This window comes from Podarcis filfolensis, assembly GCF_964270895.1.
Source record: "Podarcis filfolensis genome assembly, chromosome: 6".
Classification (NCBI taxonomy): Eukaryota; Metazoa; Chordata; class Lepidosauria; order Squamata; family Lacertidae; genus Podarcis; species Podarcis filfolensis.
The window spans coordinates 50,090,650-50,115,452 of record NC_139609.1 but is presented as its reverse complement, the minus strand read 5'-3'; the positions used below and the strand labels follow the sequence as shown (position 1 = coordinate 50,115,452).

At 43.5% G+C, this 24,803-nt stretch overlaps 1 protein-coding gene across 13 annotated transcripts in view; it reads left to right on the top strand.

Moving 5' to 3' along the window:
• The window catches only part of ST3GAL3 (ST3 beta-galactoside alpha-2,3-sialyltransferase 3), a 179,318-nt gene extending 155,947 nt beyond the window's left edge, over positions 1–23,371 (top strand). For 9 of the 13 annotated variants that reach the window (XM_083619930.1, XM_083619929.1, XM_083619928.1 and 6 more), the window contains 2 exons: positions 986–1,132; positions 19,151–23,371. In XM_083619930.1, the coding sequence (XP_083476056.1) occupies positions 986–1,132; positions 19,151–19,240 (237 nt within the window). In that variant the 3' untranslated portion in view covers positions 19,241–23,371. Of the gene's footprint in view, positions 1–985; positions 1,133–13,406; positions 13,606–19,150 lie in introns of all 13 variants that reach the window. The other 4 variants (XR_014549472.1, XR_014549473.1, XR_014549474.1 and 1 more) reach the window with 2 other exon arrangements.
• The last annotated feature ends 1,432 nt before the right edge of the window (positions 23,372–24,803 follow it).

Here is a 24,803-nt window from a genome sequence, read left to right as displayed (position 1 = left end):
GTACTCCTGATTTTTGCTAGTGCCAACATCTGAAAGAAGTCTGAGTAACTGGAAACTTTCTACAGAGGGTCGACACACACATTGCTATTATCATATTAGTTCGAATGGCTTATTGTTCTAGCTCTTGAATGTATGCACATTTACTTATTAAATAATTAATTAACAACAGAACCCAACTTATTAAACAGCTCCCACGTCATATTGTTAGCAGCAGGAAGTGAACCAACAACAAATAAAATGATCCATTAATACTGAATGGCCTCGTTTAAAGATCCTGGGAAGGATTCAACATTGTGCTCTTCCATTTTTTCCGTCAGTACAAACATTTCAGCTTTCCCAGTGGAATAATCAAATGTCTCCTCCTCCTGCATGCTGTTCTGGGGGTTCTTCAGACCCCATCCCACCCACCCCTGAGCCAATGTGGGGGGAGGAGAGAGGAGGAGAGGGAGGAAAGTGCCTTGCACTAGCAGAACTCATTGCACTGACTCTTGCTAGCACACCTACTTAGTTGAATCCAGCCCACTGCTCTTCTGTCAGACTCCCCTCAGTTGCTTTGAAGCTACTGTGTGCCATCAACACTCAATGCCAGAGTTATGATCTGTGGCTCTTCTCTCGGGGATTATTGTGAAAGTATTTGATACCTCTTTGTTTTTCCATAGCTGTTCTTGTTGAAATCCTTTCTGCTCTCCTTCCCTCCTCGCCGTCTGTGTTCTGCAAAGCTATTTTTCTCTTCTCAATTAACTCCCTTCCTCTTCTTGTCAATTGCCATGGATCCTTCCTTCCCATTTCCCATGTGCAACTTGCTCCCACGTTCTGCTCCAATAGGGTTTTGCACTAGTTCCACACACACACACACACACGCGTGCACACACACACACACACACACACACACACACACTTGGATGCCATTAAAATGCTATTGCTTAAGAAAATGAAAACTTAACTTAATAGCTTGCATTGTGCTTCCTTCCCCTTTCCTCCACAGAACATCCCTACTCTGGGAAGTGTAGCAATAACCATGGTGCTCCACAATTGTGATGAGGTAGCAGTGGCTGGATTTGGTTATGACATGAGCTCTCCAAATGCACCACTACATTACTATGAAAACATCAAGATGTCTGCCATCAAAGAGGTAAGGTATTCTGTGTTCAGTAGGCAGTAGCCTTGATAGCTAAATCCATGTTCAGAAGCAGAATATCTCTGAATACCAGGTGCAGGAAACAAACAATGGGGGATGGCTACTCTCTTCCTACACTTCTCATTGGTTTCCTGAAGGCATGTATTGGCCACTTTTAGAAACAAGATGGTAGACTTTGTGGACCCTTGAACTGAGCCAGCTATTTATAAAGCAAAATAGTTAACTAGTGGTTTTCCCTCCATGGAGGAAGCTAGGAAAGACAACAAAGCAAATCCAATATCACCTGGATATTGTGCTGCTAGGAACTCATACAAATAGTGGAAGCTCATATTTCATGGTACCACTCAAAGGATTCCTTTACAGCAGAATCCTGTGTTTCTTTCACTTCCCGACCAGCCATTATAAAGGAAAAGGTATAGGAAAGTGTGATAGAGAACAGATAGTTTAGAAGAACAATGAGGGCCTTCGCAAGGCGTTTGTCAGGGACTCAGGAGCAGGAGCTCTGGGGAGAGAGGAAATGGAGAGCGAAGGGGAAGAATCCGAGGGCAGCGTAGGGGAGTATGACAGTGGCCCGAGAGATTCCATGAGCTTCTCCAGCGAATCAGAAGATTCCCAGAAGGGGGCGCCTATGGTCAGGGCAAGGGGGGTCCCAGGGGGGACGCACCAGAAACAAGGAGACAGAGGGGAACCCCAAAGCAGCAGTGGGGGATTGGGACCAGTTTCCCCACCAGAGCGTAGTGGGGGGGAAGAGTCACATGTGTCAGGGCCAGCGTCTCCTCCAGCGGGGAGAGAAAGTGAGTCAGGGCTGACCACGCCTCCAACGGAGGGGAGGTCAGTTGCAGCTAGCCCCCCCAGAGGGGGAAGCAGTGACAGCAGCAGCAGTGAAACGGTCAGGAGAAAAGTTACCGGCTGGGCGCGCGCGCCAAGTTCAAATGTACAGGCGCGGGGGACAGCAGAAGACCCGGATGGGGAACCAGCTCCTAAAGCCCGCCGGAGGGAGGGGGAAGGCTCAGGGGACTCAGCGTCAGAAGAGTCTAGAAAGGGCAAGACCCCAACGGCCAGGCGGAACCAGAGGCGGAAGGAACAGAGGAAGAGGTGGAGTAAGGCTAGAGTCTTAAATTGGTGTCTGGGGGGAGGAGACTCAGACGGAGCATCAGCGGTCTGATAGTTGAGACGTAGAGCTGCGCGCTGCGGCTCTGGAAGTGAAACTGAACTTCAATAAAGACTTTTGTACTTAACCAAGAAGCAGCGTTGGTCCTTTGTGAGCTGGGACCTTGGGCAGCCCTGACAGCGTTGTTGGCCATTTTCCATTTATGTAACTTACAATTGCTACTTAAGCAACATCCAAGCTACAGACCCAAACTGGTTTTAAATAGTTTGTAACCATCATGGTTTTCCCAGAACAATGCTGAAAAACCATATAGTTTTGTGAGGCTATGGATTAAGTTTTTTTAATTGGAAATCCCTAAATGGAACTACATTTCCGTGAGTTCTGAGGGTGGGGGATTGTGACAGTTTTGTGACAGTTTGAATCACACAATTTGTATTTATTTGATGTACACATATAAAGCTCTGGGAGTTGTTTTTGACTGTCCAAGGGAGAAAATGGCAGGGTTTGAATTCAAGTGGTGGGAATTTTCAAAGCCGAAGCAATTAAGATCTATAATTGGGCAATATTTTAACCAAATATATTCTTGCTATGAGTACTCATTCCATAATTAATTTAGTAGTCTTTATGTTATTATAGAACTTGTTTGGTTGTTGTTGTTTTTACTTCAGTGGAATACCATTTTGGAATAATTAGATATTCACCTATTTGGAAACCAGACTATACTCCCGTTTGCATTAAATATGTGGACCAGGGGTGGGGAACCACAGGACCAGGGGCCAGATGCAGCCATTCAAGCCATTCTGTCTGGCTCTCGGGACTCTTGCCAGAATGTACGCTTCAATGGCCCCACTCTGCACTTTCTCGGGTGCTTTTGGAGTCATACTTGCTGCTCCACTCACTTTTGCCTCTGACCCTGCTCACCAGTGGCATGGAGCCCATGGAAGGTTGTCCATGAGGGTATGTGTCCCTCAGGTTGAAAAATGTTCCCCACCTCTGGTGTAGAAGACAGGACAGATTAACTTACCCTTCCTTACTCCCATTCAGCAGTGAAACAATTTGTCCCATATCTGAACTATTTTTGCTGCAAAAAGTTTTATAGAGATGAATATTTGCCTTATGGCTGCTACAGATTAAAGTAATCTGTGAGACGCACCTGATTGTCAGTAAAAATGACAGGCAAATGCAGCTGTTATGGACAGACCAGTCTTCAATAAAGGTAAAGGTAAAGGAACCCTGACAGTTAAGTCCAGTTGCGAACGACTCTGGGGTTGTGGCGCTCATGTCGCTTTACTGGCCGAGGGAGCTGGTGTTTGTCCGCAGACAGTTTTTTTCAGGTCATGTGGCCAGCATGACTAAGCTGCTTCTGGCGAAACCAGAGCAGCGCACGGAAACGGCATTTACCTTCCCGCCAGAGTGGTACCTATTTATCTACTTGCACTTTGACGTGCTTTCTAACTGCTAGGTTGGCAGGAGCTGGGACCAAGCAATGGGAGTAAAGTACCGTATTTTTTGCTCTATAAGACTCCCTTTTTCCCTCCTAAAAAGCAAGGGGAAATGTGTGTGCGTCTTATGGAACGAATGCAGGCTCCCCAGCTATCCCAGAAGCCAAAACAGCAAGAGGGATTGCTGCTTTCACTGCACAGCGTTCCCTCTTGCTGTTCTGGCTTATGAGATTCAGAATATTTTTTTTCTTGTTCTCGTCCTCCAAAAACTAGGTGCGCCTTGTGGTCTGGTGCATCTTATAGAGTGAAAAATACGGTAATCTGTGAGACGCACCTGATTGTCAGTAAAAATGACAGGCAAAGGCAGCTGTTATGGACAGACCAGTCTTCAATAGAGTCCAACATTAAAGCATCCTCGACCTGCAAACCATACTAATGGAGGAGCTGCTCACTGATATATGAGGAGCTCTGTAGACAAAGGTGCAGGAGGATGACCAGCCTTTATGAAGTATCTCTGCCTTCCCATAAAGATTCCTGGTTACATGCAGAACCATTAGAAAGAGGTATGAAGAATGAATTGCTTTCACGTCATCTCCCACGTAGATTGCTTTTTCTCATTATCTGGTCTGTGGGTACCAGGCTAATCCTCACCTCTCAAACCCAAGTTCTCTTAGGTTTCACTTCCCCTAATACAAGCAGAGCCATCTGCTCCCAAGTATCAATATTTAATTCTTCTCTAGCCTTCTCTTCTCCCCTCTGGACTAATTGTTTATAATATTATGGAATCTAACTACATGAGAGGGGATTGCATTTCTGCCTTGCCTCGCCTTTTTAATATTAATGGCAGCTAGTAATTGTTAGCCACTTGGGAATTAAGATGAAAGGTAAAAGGGGCAGTGCCTTGGTTTGTCATCTTCTGCTTTTCCCAGGAGTGTAACAAGTGAGAGTTTGTAGTGCTGCAAGACTGGTGTTCCATGATCAGTAGACTATGCAAATGCCAAGAGGTGAGAAGAATGTTGTGCTATTAGTGATCCATGGTAAAAGTATATGTATTGTCTCTCATAACCAGTGCTCTGGAAAGAGCAGCTTTGTCCTTTTGATACTGGGTCAGCTGAGGTTGTATCCTTACTTACCTTTATGCAAGGTTCTATATGCTCCTTTTACTTTACAGGTGCTTGTTGGCAGAATATCCCACCGTATGCCATAAAGAGCCAGTTCTGTCTATGAAACTTTGAAGCTTTTTGAACATCAGTGTTAGTGACAAATAGGTACAAGGTTTATACGTGTTGTGAAAGAGAGGAGGAAATTAATCATCATAGCTCTTGGGACACAATTATCCATAACAATGGGAGGGAAGGGTAATGAGGGTGTGTTGAATATAATTTTCTTTCTTCTATTCTGTAGTAATAATTACATGTACAGTAAAGCCTTGAACAGTTTCATTTGAACTTAAAACCTATGCCTTTTAAAATGAGTCTTTGGGATTCATCCAGGAAGGTAGGCGTAACATTTTTGAGGCCTAAAACAACTATTGGATGAATGAATGACCTGAGTCTAAACTGTTTTGTCATAGGACAGGGGAGTAAAGTCCAGTGTACAACAAGCAAAAATGCATTTTCTGTAAATTTTCAGACAAATCAATCTACAGAAGACTGAGAGAACCTTGAAAATGATGGCCTGTGTGACTAAGAACAAAGTGTGTTTTGCTTCCAGTGTGGCATCATGTATAGCAGGAATGGAGAACCTTTCTGGCTCTGCAATACAGACCTTTTTTAGGATTGGCTTTGCAGGCCAAATTTGACAGGTGGGTGAGGTTGCCCACCTGTCAATCACTTGACATCACAATGACGTAAGAGCCGAAGCCTGCTTTCTGGTGTGGTGAGGGCTCAACTTGCTCCAGGAGGGTTTCCATTGACAGTAGTTTCATTGAAACCACTTCCCACTCCTGGGAAAAGGCATGCCCCCACTCCCCATCTGTTTATGCACAGGGAGTTCAGTCGTGCTTTCTTCATGGATCAGCAGCCGCATCTCCACCTGCCCCAGGGCAGCTGGGTGTGGCTTGGGGGAAATTGCCTTGCATGCCAAACAGGGAGAGCTAGTGGCTCAATTCATCCCACAGACCAGAGGTTCCCCACCATGATATTTTAGGAAATGAGAAGAAATTGCTTGTTGCGTTTCACTTGGTACTGCCCTGTGTACTGCCCTGTTAGAACTTCTGTTCTGATACAAAAAAGAAGGATGGAATAGTCTGATAAAAGAGGTCTGTGTACTCTAAACAATATATATAGGTAACGGTAAAGGGACCCCTGACCATTAGGTCCAGTCGTGACCGACTCTGGGGTTGCGGCGCTCATCTCACTTTATTGGCCGAGGGAGCCGGCATACAGCTTCCAGGTCATGTGGCCAGCATGACTAAGCCGCTTCTGGTGAACCAGAGCAGCACACAGAAACGCCGTTTACCTTCCCACCAGAGTGGTAACTATTTATCTACTTGCACTTTGATGTGCTTTCGAACTGCTAGGTTGACAGGAGCAGGGACAGAGCAATGGGAGCTCACCCCGTCACGGGGATTCGAACCGCTGACCTTCTGATCAGCAAGTCCTAGGCTCTGTGGTTTAACCCACAGCACCACCCGTGTCCCTAAAAATAATATATATACCTCTCTGCTAAACTCAGTTCAGGAAGGTAAAAGAACCCCAGCCCAAATCTCCATTGTTTTTACATAATAGGAATAAATAGAAAATTCTAGTCCCAAAAGTGTATATTTGCGTGCACGCGCATGTGCACAGTCATTAATAGGAGCCTCTCTGGGAATGTCCATCAACCGGCAATTCCTTTGTGCTGTGTCTTAGAGGGAACAGACCTGCAGGCTACAGTGTGTGTTCCCTAACGCAAGGTGTGTCACTGATTTACACGCAATGTCTGCTTGACATCTCCCTGGACACCATTTAAAAACCCAGTGACTCATCTCTAGGGAATTTCTTCTCAATACACACAAAGCCAATGAATTGCATTTGTTTGCAGCTGGGTGGAGATGGCCCCTCCTGTGCAAAGACATGAGCGATAAAACCTCAGGATAGAAACAAATGGCCTTTTTCTATTACCTGCTGCACTATGTAAGGCTGAAGGTTTTGTCAGATTTTTAAGGGCAAAAATGCTGAAAGCATAGTATGTTACTGTGAAATCATGCATTTCTGGCTACCAGCTATATATCTGTGGTGTAAATTATATGCATATGAAGGTATGCAAATCATCCAGGAAGCATCCAGCCTAGATGGAGCAGGTAGGACTCACTGAACTCAGTGGGACAACTCATGAGTAAATTTGTATAGTTGCATCCTTATGGTAATAGTTATCAAACATTTTCCCAAAAATCTAGACATCTATCGCTCATCAATAGCCTTATAGTCAACAGGCATTATTGGACACCCATTTCAAATGTAACAGTCCTGGTCCCCTCCCTCACATGAGGGTGACCTTGATCTTTAAAGGTAGCCCATCCAGCCCACTGCCAGAATTAGAAACACTGGGAGGTGGTTGGGAGGAGTTCAGACAGGAAGCAAAACTAGTAAACACTGAGCACTGTTAATGCAAGATAAGAACACCTCTTCTCTGTATATTCAGAAAAAGAGTCCAGCAGAGTGAATGGCAGCTGCAAAACCTTATCCCTAAATACGGACCTGGCAGACTAGTGGATCTCAGTGGACAGAGGATATCTGAGAGCAATGAAGCCTCTCCTATCCTGCTCCAGATGCATTTTCAAGTTGGCTCCCTGTTGGAGCTTTCACACCAGGAACCACCTTTGCAGAAGGCCATATCGTTATCTACCACAGCCCCATGGTATGATGCTAGGTGCACAGTGCTGCTCAAGCCCTGACTTTAAGGTAATTGCTGGCGCTTGCAAAATGCTGTGTACAGGGCTTTGCAGAACACAACAATTAGCTGATTGGTGCTTGCGGAACACTATGCATAGGGCTTTCCAAGACTCAGTGATCAGCTCAGCTGTGTCTTTACCTTTCCCACAGCTAATTCATATATAACTCCTAATACTGGAAAATCTAAAATGTGAGCAAGTGCTTGGTTTTGGTCCAAAAATATGAACATTCAAGCTTTCATCTTAGGTCCTCATGAGCATAAAGTTGGCTGAGAGATTGTGCTTAGATTGAAGGTGATGTGCACAATGCCTATGCAAATAAAGCTGTTGATGAAAGACTCTGTCTACTTTGTTTAGCCAAAGGGTTGAGGTGTGTGGTGTTTTTTTTAAACAGGTGTTTATCTAATATTCAGGGTCACTGAGAGGGAGTACAGGGGGTACTGCTCTGTTGGGCAGGGAGCCCAAACTCTGAACTTTCATAAAATAAAATAAAAAATCCTTAACGTTTGTATACCAAATCCTATGAAACAAAATTTCAGGTGCCATTTGACACAATTGTTTTGTGAGATACAAAAGTGTCCTGGATTAACTTATCAAAAATAAAGATGACCTTGCTTCAGTTTTCACCATGGTTACCACAGGTTAGAATTCCCAGTCCTATGCAGTGAACCTCACTAGGCTTGATTTTTATTTATAAGAATATTTTCGAACTGCCAGCTCTTAAAAAATACCATGGTGGTATAGAAAAACGCATTTAAACATCATAAAATTATAATATAATGGGGTTATTTTCAAATAAATATTCAAAGGATTTGTTTTAGTTGGATGGCATTCGCCTACCATTTTACTCAGAGTAGACATAATGAAATCCATAGACCTAATTTAGGTATATTCATTAATTTCAATGGGTCTACTCCAGATAAAGCCTAGTTGAATACCACCCTCTGACTTTAGTGTGACTGTGACATATACATATGGCAGAAACCTGCCAGTTTGTTCCCGAGACAGCTGAAAAAGAAAGTCTTTTTCCCAAGCTATCCAGACAGGGAAAGGATCTTTTAAAATCTGTTGTTGTTTTTTATCAAGTAAAATACGTTACTGCTTCTTCCATTTGTTAAAAGTAAGGAGTTAGACACTCTTAAGAACCCAGGGAAAGATAGGGAGAAAGAACAGGAAGAAATTCTGATAGGATGGAAAAACAGGGCAACTTGGAAAGGTGTCAGGAGCTTTGTAAAATTAGGTTGGCCTCTATGCCACAGGTTGTCACCTGTAATTTCGATAGTGGGGCTTAAATCACACACCCATGTACCCCACCTATCCCAGGGGGTGTTTACTTGCCAACCCTAGTAATGTAGAAAGATAGATGTTGATATCTGATTTCCAAAGAAAAGGGCAGGGTGTAGCTCAGGAGTACAGAACTTGCCTCCTGATCAGCTGCTCTCTGCAAACACATTTCTCCCAGCCTGAGCTCTAACACCAGATGTGACAGTAGATATGAGAAAATGTTCCTAGGGAAGGGGGCTGAAAGGAGGTAAACCATGGGGGAAGGTTTTTGTTTTTTTTTAAAGTATTATATTAATTTTATTTAAAAAACGAATATGCAACTCTTCCATTGCTCAAAATAGTTTCCAGATCGGTAATAAAAGATACAGGGTTGACTAATTTGTTGCTTGATTTCAGTGGGTATGCTCTGTGACGTAGTATCCAACTATCAACAAAAACAGATTCTCTCATCCATCAGCCTCTTCTGTTTTTTTAAAAAAATATGATCTCTTTTTCATTACTGGGATAGTTCCGTGCTTAACCGTTGGGAACTGCTGTCATTACATTTAGGTTGACCCTTACATTTTAGCTTTAGATCAGGGGTCAGCAAACTTTTTCAGCAGAGGGCCGGTCTACTGTCCTCAGCCCTTGTGGGGGACCGGACTATATTTTTTTGGAGAAATGAATGAATTCCTATGCCCCACAAATAACCCAGAGATCCATTTTAAATAAAAGGACACATTCTACTCATGGAAAAACATGCTGATTCCCGGACCGCCCGTGGGCTGAATTTAGAAGGCGATTGGGCTGGATCTGGCCCCCGGGCCTTAGTTTACCTACACATCATCAAAACTAAACATATAACTCTTAGTTTCTGAAAGGGAGGCAAATCACAGGAAACATACAAAGGTATGCAAATACATTTACTGGAAAAACTGGGAGGGACGGAGCTAGTGTTGAGTCTATGCCATAATGTTCAAATGTTAGTGTGATGAGAAACAGACCAACAATCCTGGGGTTGGGTTTTTTTCTTGTGTCACTATTAGTTAAAGAAGTATGAGAGAATATGTGCCACATTTTTATCCACAGTGAATCCCAGTAATTGCTGGTAAGTATGAAGAGCGAAACTCCTTTCAAAACATTATATAAACCTGGCCTAATGACTTATGGTCTGGCAGCATGGCTGCTCTTCAAGCCTTCCTGGTGAATAGCTCTGGAAATGCAAGAAACATCACTGGCTGAAAGAAGGGTCACTTTTGGGAGGCAAAGGGTTGAGGCATCGTGATCTGCAAAAGGATAGTACATTTTTAGGCGCCTGCAGTGATGACTGATGTGGTTCATTCTCTTCCCCCCATCCCACCCACTCACCCCACCTTTTATCTATCTGTCTGTTCAGCTACAAACACACACACACACACTTCCTGCTTTTGGGCTTTTTTCTGCTCCTTGGTAAAAAAACAGACTAGCATAAATGATCCTTTATTGCAGGTGTGTGGAACCTCTGACCCTCCAGATGTTGCTGAACTTCAACTCTCATCATCATTGGCCATTAACCATGCTTGTTGATAACATTCTTGAAAGCCAGAAAGGGCCTGAGTAGTGTTTCTAATAATCAGGGTGAAGCAATAGGTTCCCTACAGATTCTAGTAGTGTCATCATCCCTCATCTTCTCTCCAGTTTGTCCTTCTGCGTACATAACCTGTTGATTCTCTGATTTTGATAATTCCCTGGGGAATTCTCTGGGTGGAAATGAATAATTCAGAATTTTAAATACTTCTACCACAATAATAGAGCAGTCAAATTAGAAAAATACAGAAATATGCCACATTTTCCTAATGCAATTGCAATTTTAAGGGATTGCAGACTTTTGGCATAACTTGAATGTAGAATTTGCATTTTTAAACACTCTTGCACTTGTAATTTATATAGCTAAAAGTGTCCTTTTGAATGCATTCCCCACTATAGAAAGTGGTTTTTAAAAAGCAGTACAGTACCATGGTTCCCAATCAATAGTAGTATTTCTTGTTCCTAAGGCACATCCTTTGCCAGCCACATGGGGGCAGAATCAAGCTGAATCTCAAGAGCTCTCAATAGGAGAATTGGTTCCTCCTACCCAGATCTAGTTTAATCTTGGTGTAAAGTTACTTGCTCACATCTAACTAACATCATTTGAGCAGTCAAGTGTCAGCTCCTCACTGCATTAAAACTGTAGTCCAAGGGGTGGGAAATGTTTTTTCAACCCAAAGGCCACATTACCTCATGGACAACCTTCCAGAGTGTGCATGTCAGTGGTGAGCATTGCTAGAGGCAAAAAATGGGTGTAGCAACAGTTGTGACTCTTGCCCTTGTACAGTACACCAGGGATTTTAACCAGTGTGCCTTGAATGATGGTCGGGGTACCACAGACAATACTGGCCTCTGTCCCTCTTTCCTTCCCTCCCTCCTCTGATGCCCTCTTACGTCTCTGCCTCCCAAAGGCTTGTGCGGCTGTTCGTTGTAGCAGCCCTGGCTCCAAGCTCCACAGGCGAATGCTGGTGAGGGGTGCTGGTTGCCAGGAGCAGAGGCGGCCTCAGATAAGCAAGCAAGTGGATGAGGGAGCCCAGCCAGCCAGTCTGTCAGCCCTTGCTGTTGGGAATGGACAGACAAGTGAGAGGCCAGGCAGACAGGCAGGTGCCATGTTGGCCTTTCTTGTGCTTGCTGTGTGCCTGGGAGCTTAATGCCCGGTGCTGAAGGGGTACTTTCTGCCTTTCCGCCATGCATGCCCAGCAGCTCCTGCTGCTGCCACTGCTACCTCCCAAGGTGAGTAAATTGGTGGCCTCACATTCACCTTCTGCCAGTCTCCATCGGGCTGCTAAGGTTGGAGGCATCCTCTTCCCAGGCTCCTGTGGGGTGATGTGAGGAGTCACCTCTCTTTGGGGGGGGGGTGTGGGGTAGCTCAGAGGCCAGAGCGGCCATGGTGGCTGCCCGCAGGACTCCCAAGGAGAGGGGAGAGGAGAGGAGAGGAGAGGATGCTGAGGGAACACTCCACAGCAGAGGGTGTTCAAACAGGGGCGATGGGCTGCTGGATCTGCAGGCAAGGGTTGAAATAACTGGATTTCTGAGGTGTGAAGTGTGTTTCCCCATAGGGGAGCCACAGAAAGAATGTAGCTGGTCAAGCGAGCCGTGGACTCAAAAAGGTTGAAAACCTCTGGGCTAGACTGAGGCCATTCCCTAGGCATTTCTGCACGTGCATTTTTCCATCCAGGCAAGTTAGAGGCATTATCACTCTTCAAGGGCGCATTCCAGCCAGGCAAAAGGAGGGGTGGAGCAGGGCCAATGAAGGACAGGGCATGGGGAGAGGCCCAAGGGCGATATAGAGAGGCCTAGAGTGCCCTAGTTTAACCCTACAGCCATTTTGACAAGACGTAAGTCCCATTTTGCTCATTTGGGTTTACTTTTTAGTAAATGCACTAAATATTGAGCTATAAAAGACAAGAAGAACCAAAGAGTAGGTATGCTGAGTAATGCCCATCAATGTCTTCAAATAAATTATCCAAGTGAACCCCCAGGTTTTTAATTCAAGAATATGACTTGATTAAGAGTGTCATTTCTATTTCCCTTCCTCAGCTGTAGAGCTGAGAGTAAACACATACAGAACTTGTAAATGTTTGTGTGGAAGAAGGAATTTCAGCAGATTCAGCATTTCACACCTCTGCCAAAATTCACTCTTTCCTCAGTATTAGATGTCCAGAGACCCTAAGATCCCTTGCCTCTGGCCACTCTCCACCCCCTCCCTCCCATAGCTGCAGATTATGCTTCCCTATGTGTACTTGAAAAATGCCCCTGTTTGAAACTTCTATACAAGAGGCATGCAGGAAAAGAAAGTGGAGATTAAATACTAAGTTCAGCACAAAATAACTTGGCAGGTATGATCCTGCGTGTGGCTCATTAGCCAGAAAAGAGCTACTTAACCTCAGGGGAGGGGAAGGTAGAGTTGGGTGTCCACAGATGGTCAATAGGGAGCTTTTACCGCTGCAAGGCAGCAGCACAGTTTCCTGGACATATGGCTGGCTTTCTGTCAGGTGGCAAATGCATTAGTATCAGGGCATTTCAGGAAACGACCCTCCCAGCCTGCCATTCTTAAGCAACAGGGGCTGTCTTCTTATAGGTTTTTCTCCTGCGATTTAATCTTTATGGGATTTTGGTGTGCTGGTCATCAAGATAAGTATGTCTGATAACAGGGGTCCAGCAACTGCAGTGAGGCTAATTGGCTGTAGCTGGGCAGCTTTTCCTCCTGTTGAGTTGGTTTATCACGCATCATTATCAAACCTGGCACAGTTCTCCATTTGCTATTTGTCCATGGAGGCAGTACCTTATATAAAAGAGGAAGTGGATATTCTTCATTTGCACGTATTCAAGACAGTTTCTAAAGGCTACATAGACAATTAAATAAAAATGCAAATGAAGATACAGTTACTGAGTTCATGTTACCTTGGCCCCTCCTATTGTTCCCCTTGCCCCAGCCCACACTCTTTCACGCTTGCTTACAGTGAATGCACCCAGAATTCCAAGGAATGCATTTCACCTTTTGTTTTGCAGAGCAGATTTCTATCATCTCCCATTGCTCCTGTTACCACTGACAGAGCACAATATCAGACAGTCCAATCAAGACTGTAAACAGAGGAAATCCTATCTTGATCCCCAGAGAGCAGGAAGAGATTTTTTACACCACATGGAGTATTCTGGCTGGAAAACACAGAAATCTATAATTTCTGCCATCCCCTCAGACCTTCAGCAGGTTTGTTTGCACAACTGAGAACAGTTCAGAGTCCTCATTGGAAATGGGAGACTGGGAAAGGGGGAGCATGAAAGGAGTGGGCTGAGAAGTTTGTCTAGCAGGCTACAAGCATGTTTCTCCAGGGCTCAGTTCCAATAATAATAATCATGGGTTGCCTGAGGCTAATATTGTTCTGACAGCATGGCTCTTCTGTAGAAGCCCTGGGTTTATGCTCCTTATACTGACAAAAGAGAGTTTGGGGTATGTTACCATCACGTGGCTAAATCCTTCTAATCAGTTCAAGTCATCTGCCATAACTGGAGTCAGTTCACTGCAGCAAGAGCCTAGCGAACAGGACCAATGAGGTACAGAACATGAAACCAGGGAGCTAAATCAATTTTGTCTTCCACTGAACCACACATTCTCCTGACACCCCTGCTGTTGTTGGCACATGCATTTGATTGCAGACAGCTCTGCCTCACTGCAAAGAGTAACAGGAAACTCCACCATTAGCAGGAAATCAGGCTGGAAATGACCCACCTGTGGTAGTAGGACAGATGGGAAAGCTGAAGTAGACAATGCACTCTTTCTAACCCACCTGAACAGAATTTGTGATCAGTGTAACTCATCCCAAGTCATAACTAGCAGTAAGAGGGAAATGGTTCATACTACCATGTTGTCTGAGGCATCCCAAGTAGGGTTAATTACTTTTTTGGAATGGCTTCCCATTCATTACATGGTCCAAGTAATGGACATCCCTGTGATGGAGTTCCCTCTGTAGTATATATGTTCTCATGGGAGGCTCAGTTCCACCAGTGACATCAATAGCCAATGTGTTTCAAATGCCTCTGCCTACTTGGTCATCTTTCTTTCTCAGAAAGGACAGCATGGGTTTCAGTTCATCACTCCCACCTTATCCTCACTCTTCTAATCTTAGCTAAATGCAGGAATGCAGTTTTATTTGCCTGATTAGCCATTTGCAGTAAGAAGATTTTCTTCTATAATTGGTAACCATAGATGGAGCGGGGATGAGCCTCTTCTTTTCCCCTCAGATTGGTATGTCCCAACACTTAGCTAAAATTATTTATGTGGACCACGGCACCTTGCTGTGTTTCTTGATGCAGGTGAGGGGCTCACTTGTGGCAAATAGTCTCACCAAGATCAACAACTGCAACTTTGTTCCCAGATCCCTGGAAAAGCTTTTAGCTAAGGAAGCAACTGTTATGGCAAATGACAGACATAGCTAATGCAGCCTTTTCAGTGGTACCACAAGTAGATGCTCAGCCTTAATATTAAAACAACAGATGCTTGTTGCAATGATATGCAGTATCAGTAATATTCAGTCCAGGTATCAGTTTACATAGCTCTCTTGGCATGGTGGAATGTTCACCAGGGTGAAATAGATCCTGGGGATTTGTATTTTATTTGCATATTATATCCCAGAATCCCACATGTTAAATGCAAATATCCAGCACTACCGCTAAGGCAGGTTGGGTGTGACTTATCAGTCTTCATCATGTGCCAAAAGGCTGGGTCAGGCAGTGTGAGGCCATGACACATGATGCAGAGATGAGAAGGCTACTTTGTGTTCTGCCATTACAATAAAGAGAAGTTTCATAATTAGAGGCAGCTGTCAATGAATGACATTGGGGCTGTGGATATGATGAGGAAGATCAGAGACCCATGGATAAAGATTTTTGTAATATGCAGCTTTTCTAAACTTGGTCCCTATGTCTGTTTGAGACTGTTTGACATTCACTTTCCAGCTGTCTGTTTCTGTCAGCTGGGCAAGATGCCTATCTGCCCAAGTCCTTCTTTGGGAATTTCTGCACTCCTTCCAACAGTGCATCCTAATTTCCTTTGTAAAACAAGGGGGCATTGGGTATTAACATCAAAGGTTTTACTGCAATTATACTGGTTGATGATGCGCTTATTTTGCCTATTTGTTAGAAGACTAATAATGTTTGAACAGTGACTGTGCATTCATGTATATATGACTCAGTTTATTCTGGGGAGCATAAGTAAAGGAAAGAACCCCTGGATGGTTAAGTCCAGTCAAACTTGACTATGGGGTGCAGTGCACATCTCACTTCAGGCTGAGAGAGCCAGTGTTTGTCCACAGACAGCTTTCCGGGTCATGTGGCCAGCATGACTAAACCACATCACATATGTAGAGAGAGAGGCTTGTATCTCTCTGAGGCAAAGAATTTGTCACTGTGGTATTGGATGAAGATACTGACTAACTCAGACAAGCAGCTTCTGGGATTTGTTACTCAAACTTTACCACTTTGCAACAAGCTGTAGTTAGTGCATGCCTGCTTGGCAAGTGTAACTCTGATTCAGAGAAGACTGAGATTTTAGGCAGATTCTCCTTAGCCTTATGGAGAACAGAGGCTACATACCAATGACCTCAGCTCTGCCTCTGTTGCTCACTCTCTGCCAGCCACGGCACGAGATAGTGATTAGCTGTCTTCATGGCCCAGTAATAACCATCTCTGAAATGTTCTGCATGATTAACCTATTAGATACAGTACAGCTCAGCTTCTGTTTGCTTTCTAGTATCCATAAAGAAGTAGATGAAAGGAAAGAAGTATTGGTAATTCACTATTTGGGGGTGCTAGAATAGGAGGGGAACGTCTTTTCTTGGTTGAGGGAAAGGCATTTGCATCCATTGTTTTCAGGCTATGTTAATAGAATATATGTCAATTGTTTCTGCAGGTGAAGCTATAGTTGAAGATGCATCTGAATGATTGGTTAGGGCATAATCAAGAAGAGCTGGAAGTGAGAGGCTGTAAGAATATAGTCTGGCTGCAGTTTTGTGTGGTGCATGAAGCTCTGTTTATTTTATTTATTCAGCTGCTTTCATCATAGGGGCTGATCCAGAAAATAGCAGCTCCTGGAGAACTACAAACCACTGCATTGCTCTGTATCATCACATTACTTCCATAGAAAAGGACATTATGCTGCTTTCAGCAGGTGCCTCCAGAAACTGTTCGAATGCAGTGCAATTGAATCCCAAATTTGTAATTGTGGCTTTTATATATTTTCACCTTTAGATTTAGATGCGGTGTTCAAAGAATAGAAACACCAAGAAAATATTTTAACAAACATTATAAGAAACTTTACCACAGTATATTTAAAACCAGATACCTTTTGACAACAATTAGGCTTGTAAATTCCAACACTTCCTCATCCAGCACACCTACACTTCACTAACCAATCAGAATATCTTCCTCTCATCTTCTCTCTGATATGTCTTCTTTAGTCCCTTCCTTTTCTGTGTGTGCCCAGCACACAATCTTTCTTGCTCTTGTCCTTCTCCCTCTCTCACCTGTTTCTTATTCTCTTATAAGTTATCTTCCTCCTTCCAGTCATCCCTGAGACACGCACACTCTAATTCCTCCCTCTTCACTTGCCTGCCCATGAGGGCCATGCCCTTTTAGGTATACAGTGGGCAATAGCTCTGCCTACCATGTCTAAGTAGACCTTTCACCTATCAGATTTAGTGGACTCGACTTCCTTTGAGGTTTTTAAGCAGAGTTTGGATGGCCATTGGTCATGTATGATATTGTTGAGATGCCTGCATTTCAGGGCTTTGGACTGGATAACCCTCAGTGTCCCTTCCAATTCTATGATTCTAAGTGCATCTAAGATTGCCTCTCCATCCCTAATTGCATATTGAAGGAAGGGACCTACAGGTTATAGCAATAACAAAAAAGTGGTGTTAAGAGGGCTATCCATGTTATACAAAAGATTCATAATCCATATTAGGGGAAGAATACATAAGCACACTATTTCCACTTCTGGTCCTTCATTTACCTTCCAGGTGCCTGGTATTAGCTACTGTTCCCTCCAGTCTAGTGGTGCTGTTAATTAACACCAAACTGACTGGCAATAAGACCTTGCTCAGACTGTGGTAATCTGAAGAAGCCCTATGGCTTCATCTTGTGACTACGTGGAGGCTAGTTTTCTCTGTTATAGCACCCATCCTTTGGAACCCACCTTTTCATCAGCTAGTACATACGTATCTGTTTACCCAAGCCTTCCTAGGCCTTCTTAGATACTATAGATGTCATTTTTATATTTCTATGTGTATTTTAGTGGATTTTTTTAAGATATTACATTGTACACCATCTGATTTAAAGGCGGAATATAAATAGAATAAATTGGTTTAAAAGTAAACCAAAGGTTTAAGGGTGGTATATAAATGGATGGATAGAAGATAGATAGATAGATAGATAGATAGATAGATAGATAGATGGATAGATAGATATAGAGAAATAAATAAATGGTCCAGTGCCTTTAGATCATTGCTTTGATTGAGAGGGCTCTATTGTCATATTTGCTTCCTCCTGTGCTTCCAAATGACTTGTTAAACATTCATCCTGATTTGTTTCCAGGGTGATTAGACAATGTTGACTACTTAATAACCACTCATTCTGGTTTGTTTGTGAGGAGGTTAGATGATGTTGCATTAAAGCAAGTGTTCTCCCACATTTTGCCAGCACATTTTCTGATCATTTATTGCAAAACATGTTATGTTTTTGGAAATAATATTTTGGGAATAATATTAAATAATATTTTGTTTGGAGGCTTCCAACAAAATATTAAAATACCGTAATATATCAAACATTAAAAGCTTCCCTAAACAGGGCTGCCTTCAGATGTCTTCTAAAAGTCTGGTAGTTGTTGTTCTCTTTGACATCTGATGGGAGGGTGTTCCACCGGGTGGGTGCCACTACTGAGAAGGCCCTCTGCCTGGTTCCCTGTAACTTGGCTTCTCGCAGTGAGGGAACTGCCAGAAGGCCCTCAGTGCTGGACCTCAGTGTCTGGGTAGAATGATGGGGGTGGAGACGCTCCTTCAGGTATGCTTGACCGAGGCCCTTTAGGGTTTTAAAGGTCAGCACCAACTCTTGTGCTCAGAAATATACTGGGAGCCAATGTAGGTCTTTCAAGACCCATGTTATGTGGTCTTGGCAGCCGCTCCCAGTCACCCGTCTAGCTGCTGCATTCTGGGTTAATTGTAGTTTCCAGGTCACCTTCAAAGGTAGCCCCACGTAGAGTGCATTGCAGTAGTCCAAGCGAGAGATAACCAGAGCATGCACCACTCTGGCGAGACAGTCTGCAGGCAGGTAGGGTCTCAGCCTGTGTACCAGATGGAGCTGATAAACAGCTGCCCAGGACACAGAATTGACCTGCGCCTCCATGGACAGCTGCGAGTCCAAAATGACTCCCAGGCTGCACACCTGGTCCTTCAGGGGTAATAAATAATAGCAATAATATGGCAAAGGATTTTGGATTAATTTAAGAGAAAGCATGCTGCACCATGACATGTGGCTGCTGAGCAGCTATTCCCCCCCTTTTTTTTTAAGTGTCACAATGATGCCTCAAGAGCAAAAAGCCTTTGAATGCACCTGTATAGGGCAATGTCTGGATCTGGCCTCTGTGATCGGAGCTCTGAGACTAACAATAGAGCTTTACAAACCTGAAATGGGGCAGTGATTGACTTTTTCTTCACTTGTTCTTCTTTTTTTCTCTTTCCTTTTCCACTCCCCACCCCCTGCAGTCCTGGACGCACAATATACAGCGGGAGAAGGAGTTTCTACGAAAGCTGGTGAAAGCTCGAGTAATCACAGACCTCACCAGTGGAATATGAGGAGGCGCAGCCAGTGTGCGGAATTGCACAGCTACATGCATACAGCTGAGGACAAGGGCAGCAAGAGGTCCTTGGCAAGAATCCCGGCTTTTTAGAGACACACGGTGCCCTTGAAAAGTCTCCCTGGCCTGCTCTGCCTGCCTGCATCAGGGCTCACAGGGGAGCAGCGGCTATTGGCCTGAGGGGGCAGGTCACACACTCGGAACTGCAAGAGGATCTTGTTCTTGAGATGGAATATCACTGGAGAGAACAAACAGAGTGGTAAAACAAAACAAAATTGTGCCAAATGGGAACAGGAGCCAGGCCAGAGGCAGCAGTGTTTGAATGTCCAATGCATTATTTTATATGTATACATACATATATATATATATATAAAGAAACTCTTGAGAATCACACTAAATATATCAAGTGGAGCCTGGCCTGTGCACCAGCCCCATGGGACACCTGACCTGGTGTTGCACTTAGCCTGCCTCTGTGCCAGCCACAGCCCCTTTGCAGGGCTTGAATCCGTCCAAGAATTGTCTGTTGTTGGTGCTGCTATAATTTAAAAGTATTGTGGCCTCACTTTGCCCTAGATGGAGCAATTGAGAGGTCTATTGGATCTTCAGACTCCCTGCTTCTCATGCAGCAGCCACTGCTGCCAACATTCACCAGGCTTCATTTTTAGCCATTGTTCACAGAACTCACATCAATGTGTTGGGGGATTTCTACCTGTTTGGTAGGTTAGCCACAGGCCCTGCTGGAAGAAACCCCAAAATATTTGTTTTCTGTGGCAACTGCATCATGGTTCTGAAGTGTTCTGTACTTTTTTGGTTTTGTTTTTTTGCTTGGGGAGGGAATAATTTATTTTTGGATCAGGTCAGAAATTGTCCTAAAATATGAAGTTTCACCAGTGTTCAGCAACTAATGCTGCCAGAAATTTTACACTCATTCGGTTGTATTCTATTTTAAGTGGTTACTACCTTGATAGTGTTTAAGCTCCTCTGGAGATACTGATAGAAATTGCCTGGCCTGCAATTACCCCATTTTTAGCTTCCATGTGTCAGGTGTTTAACTCAGTCTGTTACCAAATCCTTCTGCATCCTTTTAAAGGGGACAGAGAGGGGTATTTGTATTCCTGTGCCCTAAGTGTCAGATGCATTATTTGCACAAGTGTGTTCCATTTGTTTTGGAAAAGTTAGAAATATATTGTGCAAAGTGACCAAACAGTGGGAAGGGTCAAATGGCATCATTTGTCTGGGGATCTGTGCACCCAAGAAGCTTTCTCAGGGGCTCTTACCCCTCCTCTTCTAAAATACAAATATATTTTGCATTGATGTGAGGTTCAACAGTGCATTAAAATCATTGGCTTGCCTTTCCTTGCACAGAGAGGATATGATAATCTGAACAACTCTTGTTATGCAGATAGACATGAAGAATGTTTATTCTGTGTATGCCAGTGGTGTTACCCTGTATTCTGCAATGTGAGTGTGCATTTCCATAATTGTTTTTCAGGGTCATTTGGAAAGGTAAGAGCATAGTTACGGAATTAGTTAATGATACAAGAGCTAACTTAAGTCCCCAGGCTAGTCAACCTCTGCCTCCACTGACCCTGTACCTCTGTAGGACTACGTAAGGTAAAAGCATTTCCTGAATGTTGGCATTTTTAACTTTTACTGACCCAAAACGCACAAGCTGACATACTCTGGGCAGGAGTTGAGTTGAGCCTGGCAGAGCTTCCCAAGTGTGCAGTTTTCCTTGCATGTGCATCAAAGTGTGTCAGGCTTGAATGGCAGCTCCTCATAGTGGAGGATGGCTGCTTTGTTTGTTGGCCCTTGTTGGCTGAGAGTAATGAGCTGGAGTGTGAAGTATTGAATTTGTAGCCAGCCCTTCTTGTATTGGAATTAGCACATTTGAATACATCTCTATTATTTGTTTATCTGCTCCACTAACCTCCTGATAGTTTTCAGAAATGTCAGACCTGGTTTGCTAAGCATCCAGCAACACAGCTGGGCAAAAATATATATCCATCCAAATTTTGCCTACTTGAATGCTTTCTTGTGAGATTCAAAACTGAATTGGAATTGCTGCCCAGGCCAGAAGAGTGGAGCATAATTGCCCCCAAATGCTCTGTTTTCCCCAAGTCACACTGGTTCACTTTGAACTGGTACTCAAATCATGTTAACGTCCACTTCCGTAGTTTCTAAAGCTGGGTTTGCAGCGTTCCTGGGAGAGCTATTTCAGCTACATGAATCAATGAGAAATTTCCAAGATTATAGAAGTTTCTGAAAAATATGTCATTCATTCATCACTGTACATAGCCTGGATGGGAGGTATGTGTGTGTTCTGATAGGCCCAAAGAGTGTGAACAAGTTGTAGAATTGGGGAGCAGGCCTCCACCATATTGACCAGTGCTAAGCCTCCTATTGGCAATCAAGCCACACAGAAAGCAAGGCTATGGCATTAGTCCATCAAGAGTGATGTGCTGAAAAAGTATTAAGATGATAATGTTGTTAGTTCCTGTGCTCTGTGTTGAGTCCATTTTATTATCCTGCCCTGGATCAGTTACCTCAGGGTCCTGGCCAGAGAGCTACACTTGTGGATTCTCAGAGTGGAAATGGAGCCACTGCCACTTTTCTGGATGTAATGGTAGAGTGATAAGAGGTGGGTTGAACTCTCTTTCCTGCCAATCTATGCTATTTTAGTGCATTTGCTGCCCCTAAGTGCATGCACTTTCTATCCCATTAGACATGTACCGTTCCTACGACATGTGCAAAAGAGGAACATTTGTCAGGAAAGGATCACTGATACACAGAGGCTATGCCCTCAGTCCACCTCCATTCTGAGCTAGGGTTGCTACCCAGAGGAGAAAAACAGACATTGCTCATTGGCAAATGTTAACTCAACTGCACGTGCAAAAGGGTAAAACTGAGTATTCCTAATATTTTACAAATCTTATTTCTCTCAACTTCATAATAATCATGTAAAATTTGCAATTCTTCCAATTTTAGTAGGGCTGTCACCCAGTTAAGAAGAAAGCTTATTATATGAGTTTCAGTCAATTAATCAGATTTGTATATAGTTCAGAAGCAAAAAATAAAATAAAATCATGCTTCCGTTGCTCAGTGCACATGTATGTCATTGCTGAAATCATCTTAGAAGAGGCATTCCCTCTTGTTTGATGGGAAAGGATGATGCCTCTGTTAAGATTATGCTTGGCATCACTATTTCTTACAAGTATTTGTATTAAATGTAATACTTTTTAAAAAAAAAATCTGCCAAATTAATCTGGACACTTCTTCAGTGTTTTAACTGAGTAATCAAACCAGTTAATAGATTAAATGTTGCAGTTCTATAATTTGCAGATAGCTGAACTGAAACAGGGAGAGAGTACTTTACCCAAGGTAACCCAGCAATAGCATACCTTGGGATGGGGAAGATGTTGCACAGGAGATAGATAGCAGGATCTTCTGCTGCTCCCTGATTTCCCTTAGCCTTGGACTCTGAAGGAATGTGGTTTACACTGGAATTACCCACTGATGTATACCATTTGTCTGATCATCATAGCTGGGAGCTTTACAGTTGCCTTCAGGCATTTCCTACAGAAATAATGCGAAAACTTAATTGTTTGTGATAATTACTAAATGCCTGTTCCATTTTTGTGACTATTTCTTCAATGTCAGAAACTTCACTTTACAAGTTGTTTCGTAGGCTTCAGTGGGAATACAGCAAATCCTTCCTAGGTAACTTTGCTAGCCTAGTGAGCCTGCAGCTGTTATGGACAGAGGCTGGCGACGTGCTTTACAGATCTCACAGAGAGAGCCTTGTTCATGCCATTCACTATCAGTCACCTGCCCTGGCATCAACAGTTTAGAAACACAGTCTTTCTATATCATTCAAGGAGTACAAAGTACTAGAGTAAGCTCTGGGTCTTTGCTGGCCCATCCTACAGAGGGACTGAACCACATTGCGGTGGATGGTGAAGGGGCCCACCCTGTTAATGTGCTTGAAACATGCATAGTTTTATTAAATTGTGCAGTTTCTATTGTTTGAACTTTCTTTTTAGCTAAGAAAGAGGTGGTGTGATGTATGAGCCTCCAAGTCACTTGTGACTTATTCATATCATGGAAGCAATAAAACTATAAAAGACGTCTGGATTTCTGTGTCTGTGTTTCCCTCCCTCCCCTCCCCTCAAGTGAAAAGGCAGAGGGATGCTTACAGATTGGTGCAACTTGTTCCTGGAGTCGCTTCCATAGTTAGCAAACAGCTACTGGTGAAATCACACAGAAAAAATCAGCTCCTAGATTTATAAGGAGCAGTTCCTGTGAGAAAAGGAAACTGGAGCACCTTTATACTGTATTTCCACATAAAAAGTCAAATGGGTGAAAATAGATACTCTAGGCCTTGTGTATATAACCTTATTTTCAACCACATTGGGCAGCTATGGACTAGCTAACCTCAGCACATGGTGTGCTTTCATAGTTTAATGTGCAGACATATCTGTATTCTGGGCTTTAGGTACCACTCTTTCACAAAAACTCGTAAGAGGCCACCTGTTGTCATCTGAGGAAGTTGCAGCTTATCTATACAGATCCCAATGGTGCCATGCCACAGCTGGGTGTGTTTTTGTTGTCACTACTATCTGGTATCTATGTGCAGACAGATACCTTACTTAATATCCATCCTGGGATTATTTGGAGAATATCATATTTTATTGTGCAGTGTACTTAATCCCTGCAAACAACAAGCTCATGAGGCTTCATCACAAACACATCACTTAACTGCAATTGACAGGGGTGTGAGTGAGCCTGGATGAGTTGTGCAGAGTTCGTATTAGTGCTGTAGGAATGCCATGTGGGAAAAGACTGATACCATTGCTCACTTTGAGTTGCATAAAGTCATATTGATCCAAGAACATGAACAGGTACTGTAATGATGTGCCCACAGAGTGGAAACTTGGTAGCCTTCCATGAAATCTGCTTTCATTCTGCTTTCTTAGAATCATTGAGTTGGAAGTGACACTGGGGATCATCTAGTCCAGCCCCCTGGAATGCAGGAATATGCAGCTGTCCCTTACAGGGATCAAACCCGCAACATTGGCATTATCAGCACCACACTCTAGCTGACTGAGCTATCCAGCTGTTTCTTGCATCTTTGAAGGGTGCGGAGTAAAGTGGAGCTGAACATGTTGGGCTACAAAGCAGGTAAAATGGTCTCTTTCCCTGTAAGCTAGGGGAAAGTTTTGCTGTTTAGAATGGAGGCACACACTCATTTCCTCAACAGTTCTGAGACTGACTCTTAATAATTAGACCACTCCAGGGAGGCTCCCCTGAAAGCCAGGGATGGGTAAGGCTAGGGACATGATACTTTAGTTCCTCTCAACTGAAGAGATATGTATTTATTATAATGCTTAGCTGCATGGAACATCCTGAAAAGATGAGATGTAAATATATTTTTGAAAAGCAGAACTCTGTTCTGGAAAAGTCTGGTTTCTTGAAAGCTTATTGACAGTGCCTTGATGCAAATATCCATAGTGATGGACAAGTTTCTGCAACCTCCCTTTACAATGTGCAGCCACAGGACA